At 55.8% G+C, this 11527-nt stretch overlaps 1 protein-coding gene across 1 annotated transcript; it reads right to left on the bottom strand.

The window, feature by feature from the left end:
• Positions 1-364: 364 nt before the first annotated feature.
• On the bottom strand, positions 365-11348 carry P3H3 (prolyl 3-hydroxylase 3). The gene is made up of 15 exons (XM_077169875.1): positions 10389-11348; positions 9329-9481; positions 8823-9021; positions 8594-8725; positions 7984-8120; positions 7461-7550; positions 6329-6381; positions 6142-6209; positions 5933-6057; positions 3286-3387; positions 2816-2966; positions 2457-2574; positions 2274-2349; positions 1033-1173; positions 365-851 (listed from the first exon to the last, which is right to left on the bottom strand). The coding sequence occupies exons 1-15, from the start codon at positions 10872-10874 to the stop codon at positions 690-692; spliced, it is 2193 nt and encodes a 730-aa protein (XP_077025990.1). The 5' UTR covers positions 10875-11348; the 3' UTR covers positions 365-689.
• Between the last annotated feature and the right edge of the window lie 179 nt (positions 11349-11527).

The following is an 11527-nucleotide window of genomic DNA, read 5'->3' as shown; positions in this document are numbered from 1 at the left end:
GATGCCGTCCCCTGCTCCCGGTCCAGCCTGGCCCCCTCCTTGTCCCCAGGACTCATGGGCCCCACTAGGTCTGTGCAGGCAGAAGCCAGAAGGGCTAGGCTGCACCAGGTCTTGGCCAAGTTCAGCCAGGGAAGACAGGGTTTGGAGGTGGAGGGCCAAGGAGCAGCTGTCAGGGACTCAGGTCCATTTGCATGAAGGGAACAGGTGGCCGAGATTTCCCTGACAAATCCCTGTCAAATTGTAGCTTAAGAGTCCCCGCCTCTGGGAGGCCTGGGGACACCTGTCTCCTCCCAGGCCAGCCATGCCCACCCTCCTTCTGCTACCAAGGAAACTGTGATATAGCAGACGGGGCCTCTGGCTGAGGGATCTTCATGTTCTTTATTGCACAGTCTGGGACAGGGGAGCGGGCTTATCCTCCCCCACCCATCCTTCCCCTCATCCTCTTCATTTAAAGCAGTCAGCTTCCTCTTCTCTGCGATCTTTTTTTTCAGGGAGGCATGGTGTCCTCTGTCCATCCTAGGGCTAGAGGCCCATCAGCTAGAGCACTAGGCAAGTCTGTGCAGTGTCTTCTGAGGGACAGAGCACTTGCCGTTCTGCTCCGAATGTCTCATGGGGGCTTCTCGTGGGTCCCAGCTGCATGAGGCCCTTGCACAACAGGTGGCACCCCTTGAGGGGCTGGTGCGGGCCCCTCACAGCTCCTCCCGGACCCGAGGTGGCTTCCCAGCCCTGTCTTGGACCCGCTGAAGCCTGCGGCCAGGGGGTTCTGGGGAGGGGGCTCTGCAGGGCATTTCCTCCTCCTCTTCCTCGGTCTCTTCTGGCTCTTGCAGCAGCTCTTTGGCTTCTGTCCACTCCTGGGGGGTGGGGTGAGGGGTGTCTGGCCCAGTCCCTGATGTTCACCCTACCCCGAGGACCTTCCCAGGTGCATCTCAGCCCCTGCCCCGCACCCGCGAGCTTTCTCAATGGCTGCCTGCTCCCCCCCCACCTCTTCGCACACGGAGAGCCCACATCCCCTCCCAACCCTGTACCCCTCACCTGCTCACTGTGTTCAGGCGCCCACGTGTGCCACAGCGCCAGGGCGCAGCGCCGGCCCCGCGTCACGGCCCACACACCATGGGGATTCTCCCCGCCAGAGCTGAAGGCCACGAGGCGTCCACAGCGAGGACGGACCCGAGCCTGTGGGTGGGGACAGGCTTAGCTTCAGGAACAGGGCCCCCCGATAGTCTGGTCCTCAATCCTGCTCTCTTGCTCTTTCCTTCCCCCTCCTTAATTCTGGGACCAGTTTGGGGCATGTGGGAAATTGGCCTCAATTTGGGGAACAGAACTACCAGCATGAGGCTCGGGGAGTTGCGAGCCAAAGGGAGAAGGTTCCTCCACCAGGGGCTCCTGATGGTTCTCTCCCCCAGCAGCCTGGGTTTTCCAGCCCAATCCTATAATTTAGGGTGTGACAAAATCTGAGGGCATGAGTAAGTGCCCAGGTCTGGGAAAGGGGGAAAAGGATCTTGAAGATTTTTTTCCACCCCAAGGAGGGCCTGCATTATCAGTAGCTGGTGGGTAAGCAGGGGACGAGGTAATTGGGGAAGACAGAGCACTAGAAATTAGATATCACTTCTCCTTTCCTCCCACTCAATTCTAGCCCCCAGTTGCTGCCTGAAAATTTCCATGGTCCTGGAATGGGGTGAGAAGTGGTATACACTACCCAACATTTATTAATTGTTTACTCTTGCCAGGCCCTGGCTCATTCTTTAAAGTGCATTGTCTAATTTACTTTTTACAACAACCCTTTAAAATATGTACTGGTATTATCAACCCCGTTTAGGAAACCGAACCTCAGAAAGGTTAGGAAGCAAAATCTGAATTCAGGTCTCGGTGACCCCAGCATCTGTGCTGTCAGCCCCGATGCCCGATTGCTGCGAGGAGGTAGGACTGTTTTCAAGTTCCACAAGTGCCCGGAATAGAGACAGGGGATCCTGGAGGGACCTCTGTGGGGTTGTGCCTCAACTCCCACCCCCCATCCCCCACACTTTAGCTGCTGAGACAAAACTGAAGGCAGGGCTCGAGGGCCCACCTAGAGATCTACTGGGGAGGCTTTAATTAACCGCTGCTAGGAAGCCCCCAGCTGCAGGCCCTTGAACTAGACAAGTGGCAAGAAGGGTGGGGGAGGCTTGGAAGGGAAGGAGTTATGGCAGCCCCAGCCATTTCCCTGCATTTGCCTCTGGGAACATTCTGTTTTGAATCTTGACCCCGCAGCTGGGCTCCGTGTCACCCCCACGCACCGTGACAGTGAGGGCGTTGGGTTCCGTGAAGAACAGGTCCCCACCCTGGAAGTCATCGTTGAGGTAGAGGAGTCCACTGAGGAGTGGGGAAGACAGGAGGCAGTGAGGCCCCAGCCCAGGCCCAGGCCTGCCGTGGGCACTCTTCCTCTGCCCACCTGCCTGCGCCCCGGGGGAGCGGCCCACCTGTAGTCTCGGTAGGTGTAGGCGGGGGGCTCCCGCCAGCATTCTCCCGTGTCGGGGTCCAGGACGCAGTTGTCTGCGTGCACTGGGTGACTCAGGTCCATGCGCTGCTCCTGCTCCCCTAGGACACAGAGGGCCGAGAGGACGCCTTTGTGCCTGTGTCCCCAGGCCCATCCAACACCCCTGGGAGCTTACGCCATCCACCCTGGGGTCACAGCTGGGGAAAGAAGCCAGGCCCCCACCCAGCAGAGAAGTTAGGGTATTTGAAGACTGCAACCCACCCAGACTGGGGGTGCTGAGGGTATGCGGTGCCAGATGGCGGCCCAAGGCTGGGGAAGAGCTGCTGGGTCCTGGGAGGTTACCTTCTATGGCGCTGCGGCACACCAAGTGCGTGAAGGAAAGATGCAGGGGCCTTTCCGGGGAGAAGTAGGCCTGGGTTAAGGTCCGCACACGCTCACTCACCTCCAGAAGCAGCTTAGCACCCTGGCTGCCCACAGTCCCAGCCTGAGCCAGCTGTTGGCGGCGAAAGGAAGGGCAGTAAAGGAAAGTGGCAATGGAGAAGGTCCCAGCCCTAGCCCCTGCCCCACTACTGCTGCCCTCTACTCAGGGGATTGGCACTTTTCAGCAACGGAGCTCCCTCCATCGGCCCAAGCTGCTCCTTCTATCAGCTCCATGACAACCACCTCTTCCCAACCCTGGGCCTAGGACCCGCGAACTCTCAGCCCCAGAAGAGCTTCTCCTCAGGAGTAGACCAGGCCCTCGCGCCCAGCCTCCCGCACACCCTCTTCTCCAGGTCTGGGCATCACCCCAGGGCCTAGGTGCCCCCTCTCACCTGAGCAGCCTTGAGCACTGTGAGCCCCTCAAAGCGTTCATGGGGCGTGTGGGGGGAGCGGCGGCCACGATAGCCAGACCGGGCCCCAGCCCCAGCTGCATCCTGCAGAGGGAAGCGTTTACTGTGAGGCCACTCTCACCAGCCCTCACACTATCGCCCCCTGACTGCCCACAGGGCCAGAAGACCCTCCCTCTAACCATTCTACTCCCTGGACGAGGCTAGATGCTCCGGGGTTCTCTTGTGGCTCCTTTGTCCTGAGCTCCTATCCTTTCCCAGAGAAAAACTATCTTCATGATTGTCTGTATTGTCACTCTCTAGTTAAAGGTTAGACTCCCACTCACCAAGGGGACTCTGAGCGGAACCCACAATGGAGAGCAGGGCCTTTGAGAGTATAAGGATGACCGGGAGACAGGGGGAGTGGCAGAGCCGGGGACCGGGGCAGGGAGGGCTTCATTCACAAATGAGCCAAGAACTGAGGAGTCCCTCTGGAACCATGACCCAAGTGGGAATCCAACAGGCCAAGTCCCAGCAGGAAGCTGACTTGAGGTGGGGGCACAGCCTCTTTCGGAAGATCTCTCTCTGTCCTCCTCTCATGTGACAATTGCTCAGTGAACCTATGGACGCTGTGACACCTCTTGATGCTGTGTCCCAAGTATCCGAGCACCTGGAGGATTCTCATCGCCCAAGGGCCTCCCCAGTACTGGGCTATCCAAACATGGGACCATTCCCTCCCCCAACCCCCATTCGTCTGTCTACTCTGTGAATCTCAGGTAAAGTACCACTACTTAGTTACCCCCATGTACAGACGTCATCTCTGAGAGACCACCAGGTCACCTAAAACATCTTCCCTTCTAGTCTTACATTCATTCATTCAACAAAGCTGTCCAGAGCACCTCCAGGCATGGCTATAGGAACTGGGAACACAACCATGAACAACAAGAAAGGTTCCTGCTCTCATGGAGTACATAATCTGAGATAAAAAATTTAAAAATCAATATGTGAGTGACTATAATCAATTCAGATATCTATAAGTGCTATGCAGAAAATTAAAAGAAGTTTGGTTACAACCTTGAGAGTGCCCAGGCAGGGGCCAAGGCCAGTCAATTGAAGATGTAATATCCAAAATGAAACCAACTGATGAGAAGTAGACACTTAAATATCTGAGGAAAATATGTTCCAGGCAGAGGAAACGAGTGCAAATGCCCTGAGGCTAGGCAAGTTTAGTATGATCAAGGAACAGAAAGAAGGTCCCATACCTGGGAATTATCCTGACTCCACCCTCTCGTCCTCTTCCACATAAATGTAGTTCTTACTTTCTTTATCTTCTAAATACTTCTCATCTGTCTCCTCTCCATCCCCTTGAAATGAGGACCTTACCAAAGGCAATGGCACTCTAGCACCACTCCAGAGGGATCCCTCTACTTTAGGTTTCCCCTCCCATGCATTCTGCACACACTGCCACTAGAGGGACCTCCCCACTATGGGAACACAAACGCAATCCCTCCTTATAGCTGCCCACCATTTACAGATAAAGTCCAAACTCCTGGCTCAGGTGAAAAAGGCCCTTCACCATCTCTCCCCTGCCTGTACCGCTGGCCTCTCTCCCTCCTTCATGTCCGGTACTGCCGCCTGATGATGACAGCAACATCTAACACTGACCATTTTCCGTGGTTTCCTAAGAGCTTTACCATGTCCTAACTCATTCAGTCCTCACAACAATCTTAAGGCAAAAATAAAACACACACACACACACACACATACACAAAACCCCACTATTCATAGCCCCATTTTACAGATGAGGAAAGTAGGCTCAGGGACATTAAAGTAAGTTGCCAAGTCCATAGAAATAATAATTGTTGGAGCTGGCCCAACAATTAAGCTCTACTGCAGTTTCCAGAATATTCTATCTCCTTCTCCCTCTCAGGCTGTCCTTCTTCCCCTTCTCTGCTGGGTAACTTATCCTCAGGACTGAGCTCAAACGCCGCCTTCACTGCTAAGCCTCCTGTGACTTTTCATTTTGGTGCCTGTATTTGGATTAGCACGTACTTCTTTTATCAAACTTAATCACTCCGTCTGATTATGTGTCTCCATGTCTGCTTCCTTCTTTATACAGTGAGCTCCCGAAGGGAGGGGTTCCTCTCCCCAGAACCTAGCAGTTTCTAGTACACAGCAGGTACTCGATGAACATGTGTTGACCAAACACTAACCTAGAATGAGGACTGAAGACTCAAGCTTCACAATATGGTAGACTCGACCTGGTGACAGTGGCTCATTCAACCCAAATGAGGAGAATGGATGAGTAAAGGGAATTGTGTATCTGCTAAACCAAGGTGATAAGTAAACTTGCAGGTAACCAAGGAATTCTTTTCTGAAAACTCAACCATTTTTATGCCTTTTGTGCTTTTTGTTTCATCCCTCCTATCAATTTCTAACAAAATTCCTTTGTAAATACTTCCTACCCCATGTCAACTAAATTAAAAGGAAATGGAACTTGTCCACAGCTGAGAGGCAGCAGCCAGCACAGTCTCCATGGAAAATCAGGGCAGAGCAGAACAAGGTAGGGGCAGGCCAAGAGCAAGGGAGCAGGCAGCTGTGCCTGAGGGTCCCTGGCCAGCCAACTGCACTGCTGACTCACCAGTGCTCTTACCTTGGCCAGCTGTAGCAGTACCCCACACTCTGCTGGGGTGAGCAGCCCATCCAGCACAGCTCGCTCCGAGCCATTCAGCTGCCTGGCATCCTGGGTGAGGGTCACTCCCTCCAGGAGAAGTACGTCTGAAGGGAAAGGGAAGGGGTGAAGGTGGTTGAGAGCCTGAGAGACCCTTCAGGCTCCTGCCTCCCACCCACCAAGGAACTCACCCTTCCAGTGGGTCAAGGGCTTTGGCTGAGGAGGTTCATGGTCCCAAGGCCTCTTCTCCTGATCCTCTCTCAGGGGTGAGAGACAAGCTCAGTACATGCACAGGATGACCCAGACCCAGGCCCCCAGCACCCTCTCCCTCACCTTCCTGCTCAGGCCAGGCCCCTCCCACCACGGGGCAACTCCTACCTGAGCTTTTCTCTAAGTGCCTCGGGGATGAAAGCCACTGGCGTCCAGTGATCCTGGGACAGTCAGGAAAAGTTCCATCACCCACCCGGCTTAGCCTGCCGACTCCCTGACATTAGATTCTGAACTACCTCATTAAGGTTCTCCTGCTTCCAGAGGGGATGGAAGAGGTGGGAAAAGCCCTGGACTTACATTCATGGAATCTGGTCCCAACTCTGTCGTAATAATAACAATCATAATCAAACACAGCAGTAGCTTACACAGCACTTACCATTTGTCAGGTACCATTTGAAGTTTTATACACAGAAGGGGAATGTATTATTTAATCTTTGCAATAGTCCCATGAAACGTAGTATGAATGTATCCATTTTGTGACTTAGGACTAAGACCCAGGGAGGTAAAGTAACATGCCCAAGATGACACAGCTAGGAAGTGACAGAGCTGGGATTTGAACTAGCTACAGAGTCCATGCTCCTAACCAGTGGTCTTTAACCAGGACGACTGTGCCCCCAGAAGATACATTTTTGACTGTCATTACCCAGAGGTTCCTACTGGGAGTAGAGACTAAAGATGCTGCTAAACATCCACAGTGTATAGGACAGCAACAAAGAATTATCTGCTCCCAAAAGTCAACAGTGCCAAAGTGGAGAAGACCTGCTGGAGGCTGTATAGTACCACCTATGGGTACATTCTGCCCCATCAGCTTCCTCTGTATAACAACAGCAAGAAGAATCAAAGCAGCAGAACAGAGCTTTCTTGCACTTTATATCAAACGATATGGTTTCAGTTGCCCTATGAGATCAGTGTGATTATTCCGACTGTACAGACAGGGAAATAGAGGCTGAGGCAAGTTAAGGTCCCGAGACAGTTAGCAGCTGAGTAGGGACTGACACTTGGGCCCGCATGACCTAAAACCACCCTTAGCTACAGGCACCCTGCTCCTCTCCTTGGAAAACTAGGGTGACAGACTCCCCTCCAAGCCTCACCCAGTTGGGGAAAAAACCAACCAGAGATCCAGCGGGAGAAACACTGTTGCACATGGAAGTGACACATAAAGGGCACTGCTATGATCTCCCCTCCTGGGGAGCATGGAGGGGTGGCAGGGGTGGGGCAGCAGGAAAGTGGAGTCACTCACTGGATCCTGGAAGCTGGTGCCCAGGTGCTCCATGGCATAATAGAGCTGCCTCTTCTCCCCCAGGGATCGAAGGACGAAGCGCTGGATGTCCTGAGCAGGGGCCAGTAGGGAGGAGGAGATGGGGCAGGGAGAGGTTAAATGGAGCAGAGAGTTAAGGCAGGAGGAGAGCAGGGCAGCCCCAGGTTCAAGGGGACTGACTGCAGCCTCCTCAAATGCTTCACGGTTCAACTTTCCCTCCTGTGTGTCTTCAGGGTGACTGGGCTTAGGTTGGAAGTGGAGTGTGAGTGTGGTTGTGTGTGTGCATATGGTGTAGACAGACACTGGAACTGGACTTAGAAATACAGTCTGAAGTGGCGAGCTGGGAGCGGAGACAGAAGTCAGATGCTGGACTCAGGGTTGCCTTTGGGGACTAGAGTGCTTGGATAAGATACCACAATGGGCAAGGGGTCGAGGTTCCTTCTCAGCAATAGGTTTGATGGAAGGCTACCTCCCAGGGGAAGCGTGGGGGGTAGGTAGGGGTTACCTCTCTGGGCCCGAGGCCGGGTCTCAGTCCTCCCAGCTGGGCCTCGTACTCCTTCAGAGCCTTCCTAGCAGCCTCATCCTCCGGGTAGAAGAGCAGGACACTCAGAACGTCTTCCATTGCCTTGGACAGATTACCCACTGGAGATGGAGTGACAGGGTGAGGTAGGGGACAGAGATGGAGAACAGTCATGATCCTTGGACAGAGGCAGAGCAGGAGAAGGTAGTCTCCCAATGGCAATCAATGCCAAGTGTCCCATCCCACCCGATAGATACACACAGTCATGCATCTCTCAAAAGCTTACTCAAAAAAAAAAAAAGCTTACTCAAACATACCTTAGCTGGGAAGTGTTCAAAGAGGAAGAAGAGAAGAGAAAATAAAGGAAGTTGAGAAGCAGCAAGAGCAGAAGGACACATCTCTTGAGCATTTCACAATGGCTCAAGAGAAGGAAAGCAAATTAGAGTCCTCTTGGAGTGATGGTCCCCATGGAGCCATGACTGTAAAACTAGTAGACCAGAGATAGACACAGGCTCAGGATGCCATCGGGGACAAATCTGCACTTGCCCCATTTTCAACCCCAGGCACCCTCAGGGCCCACCCTTCTCCAACTGACCCTGAGCATGGGCCTCGTGCAGCCACCTCAGCTGGCTGGGAAGGAAGTCAGGGACAGGGGAGCTGCGACCAGGACGCGTGGCTATGTCCCCCACACAGCGCTGCCGGCATTGCAGGACCCGAATCCAGTGCCCTGCAGAGGACACATTTGGGCCATTCAGCCAGTGTCCACTCTTCCCCCTGGCACGCTGACCCTACTCCCTCCCCCCTGCATACTCAGAGGCCCCTACCTGCAATGGCCTCATAGAGACCCCCCTGGCTCCAGGCACCTTCCTCCTCTTCTTCCTGTTGCTGCTCCTCAGGCCCCTCGCAACTGGCCCGGCAGTTCTCCACCTGTGCCAGGCTCTCCTGCAGGGCCTCCTCCAGCCTGGGCACTGCCAGCCCTGCTTCCTGACGCCCCAGCAGCTCCAGCCCTGTGTCGTAGGCTGCCTGTTGGGGAGGCAAGTTGGTCAGTCAACTGAAACCCTCAAGAGGACCAAACAGGATTGGGAGGTAGAAAGAGGGGGCAGGGGGCATGGGTCTCCCTTGGGTATATCCCACTTCCCCTTGGGGAAGGCAGGGGTGGCCCTCAGAATCAGAATGTTAGATCATCTAGGAAGGAAACTAAGTCCTGGAGAGGAACGTTCCATCCAGGGTCACTCAGGGCCAGGTTGGGGGTCCCCTGAAGCCCAAGCTGCATGACATCACAGTCCAGTGAGGTATGAGTATCCAGTCAGGCAGAGGCTGAGGGTCTCACCCAGTGCGGGGGTGTCTCCAGGTCCCGAAAGCTCTCCGGCTGAACCCGGGACATCCGCCGGTACTTAGCCATGTCCTCCCGCATCTGCAGGTGTGTCGGGTTTGCTACGAAGAAGGTGTGTGCTGCAGCCACTGCCAGGTCCAACTTCTTCAGCTGAGGAGCAGCACGAAAGAGGAAGTCAATTCCCAAAGGTGGGGGTGTCAGACCTGGGCACCCTCTCCAGCCTCCCCACCCCATACACTGGCACTGCCTCTAGAGCCTTACAGAAGACTTGTAAGTCAGAACTGCACACACCCCCAACCCACCTTCACCCCCGCAGCACACAACTTCCTGACCCCCACCCTCCACCTGGCCCCCCAGCAGCCTGCAGATTGGGACTCTCAGGAGTCTAGTAGTTAGCTAAGGAAAGAGAGTCTGAAGACTTCCGATGGGTAGGACATGAGCAGCGGGTCTCGGGCCTCAGTCTGGGACATAGGTGGAAGTGATATCTATGAGAGTGGAGAGTGGGACCTGAGCGACCAGCAAAATCCGCAGGTCTCTAGGACCCTGAGCCGAGGTGAGTGTAATCAGCCCAACCTCCGCCTCCCGCCTCCCCCCCCGCCCCCACCTCCTAGGGCCAGCCACGTAGGCAGCAGCTGTTAATACAAAGTAGCTCAGGCTCCTCAGGCTTGCTCCCTTATGCCCCAAGCAAAGGCTCACATGTAAACCACCCCTTTCACGCTGCCCGTACTTCTCCCCTCGCCTCGCCCCCTACGCTCGCTCAACTCCACAGAAGTTTCAGTAAAAACTCCGAACACAGAATTTCAGACCCCTTCCCTCCATCTTCGATCTATTCCCATCCCGCCTCGTCCCCACCCCATTTCAATTCTGCTCCCACCTTCCCTTGGGCTCTCCTAAGGTACCAGACGTGATCTGGGGAGGATCTGCTCAGAAGTAGAGGTCCGTAGGCGCCCCACCCCACCACCCGAGGCTAGACTCGCCCTCTCGTGGTAAGCTCGAAGTACGACAGCGAGCTGGGTAGGGGTCGGACCCGCGACTCGGCTCTGGCCCGCCGTCGCACCTGGTAGTAGGCCCTCTGCAGGTAGTTGTAGGGCTCCCGGCGGCGGAAGGCAGCCCGCAGCGTGCTCCCCATGCGGAGCCGCGCCGCGCCCCCGGGGCCGAGTCTCCGCGCGGCGCACTGGGTCAGGCACTCGGCACGGCGCAGAGCGGCGCGAAGGAGCAGCAGCTCCCAGGACCCCCGCGACTGGCCCGGCCCCGGGTCGTCCGAGACCATCGCGGGAAGAGCGGCCCCCGGTTCGGCAGCGCAGCGTGCACCGCAGTCCCGCCGCGCACCGCTCAGCGCCGCCTGGCTCCGCAGCGCCTCCCGCATCAGCGCCACAGCCGGCGCCCAAGCTCCCGCCGCGTAGGCCCGCAGTCCGTCGGCGTAGAGCAAGTCCGGGGCCTGGGGGGGCGCCCCCGGGGACAGCGAGGCCAGGCCTGGGGGCTCAGGGGACCCCGGGGGAGGCAGCAGCAACAGCAGCAGCAGCAAGCGGAGGAGCCGGAGCATGGTGCCAGAGGCGCCCGCCCGCTGCTGAAGGGAAAGGCCAGGAACCGAGAGAGAGGGAGAGGAAAGGGGGGAAGGGGGGGGGAGGGGAAAGGAAGGCGAGATGGAGCGGAGGGGGAGGGAGAGGAGAAAGAGGGAACGAGCAAGGCCAAAAAGAAATGATGTGCCCTAGACGGAACCTGAGGACAGGCCAGTATGGGAGGGGAAGAGAGGAGTCCTAGGGAACCTGGAGACCAAGTGGGGAGAACCGTCTTTAAGACTAGTGCATCTGTGTGGGATGAGAAAGTAGAGAGAGGAGGGCGAAGGCGATGAGGAGCTGGAGCAGGCCTGGCCCCCTTGGAGGGCAGGATGAGAAAGCTGTTCTGGACCCTGACTCCCAATCTTGAGGCGGGTGGCTTCTGAGTAACTTCTGGGGCGGTTTTCCCCTCTGCTCTTGGATCTAGAAAAAAGCTGGCACCTCCCACACACTCACCCACCCCTTTGGAGAAAGGCTTCGCTTTAGACTGCAGCATGGAGGAGGGTAACTCCAGGCCTGACCCTTTCCTGCCCAGAAATTGTGCCCTGGAGAGATGTTGACAGTTGGAGTGGGGAGTTGGGGCATTAGAAACAGAGCTGTACTCTAAAACCATCTCCAAAAATCTGAACAAAAATCTCCA

The sequence above is a fragment of the Tamandua tetradactyla genome, chromosome 7 (genome assembly GCF_023851605.1).
Source record: "Tamandua tetradactyla isolate mTamTet1 chromosome 7, mTamTet1.pri, whole genome shotgun sequence".
NCBI classification, from domain to species: Eukaryota; Metazoa; Chordata; class Mammalia; order Pilosa; family Myrmecophagidae; genus Tamandua; species Tamandua tetradactyla.
This window is presented reverse-complemented; position numbering and strand designations above follow the sequence as displayed.

Bases quoted from the DNA above. Each gene is read 5' to 3' on its own strand.
- P3H3 (XM_077169875.1), bottom strand. From the start codon at position 10,874: ATGCTCCGGCTCCTCCGCTTGCTGCTGCTGCTGTTGCTGCTGCCTCCC. The intron at 9,022-9,328 runs GTGAGACCCTCA...CCTCCCCAACAG, and splicing joins TGGAGACACCCCCGCACTGG to GCAGCCTACGACACAGGGCT. The intron at 852-1,032 runs GTGAGGGGTACA...CCCACCCCCCAG, and splicing joins CGCCTGAACACAGTGAGCAG to GAGTGGACAGAAGCCAAAGA.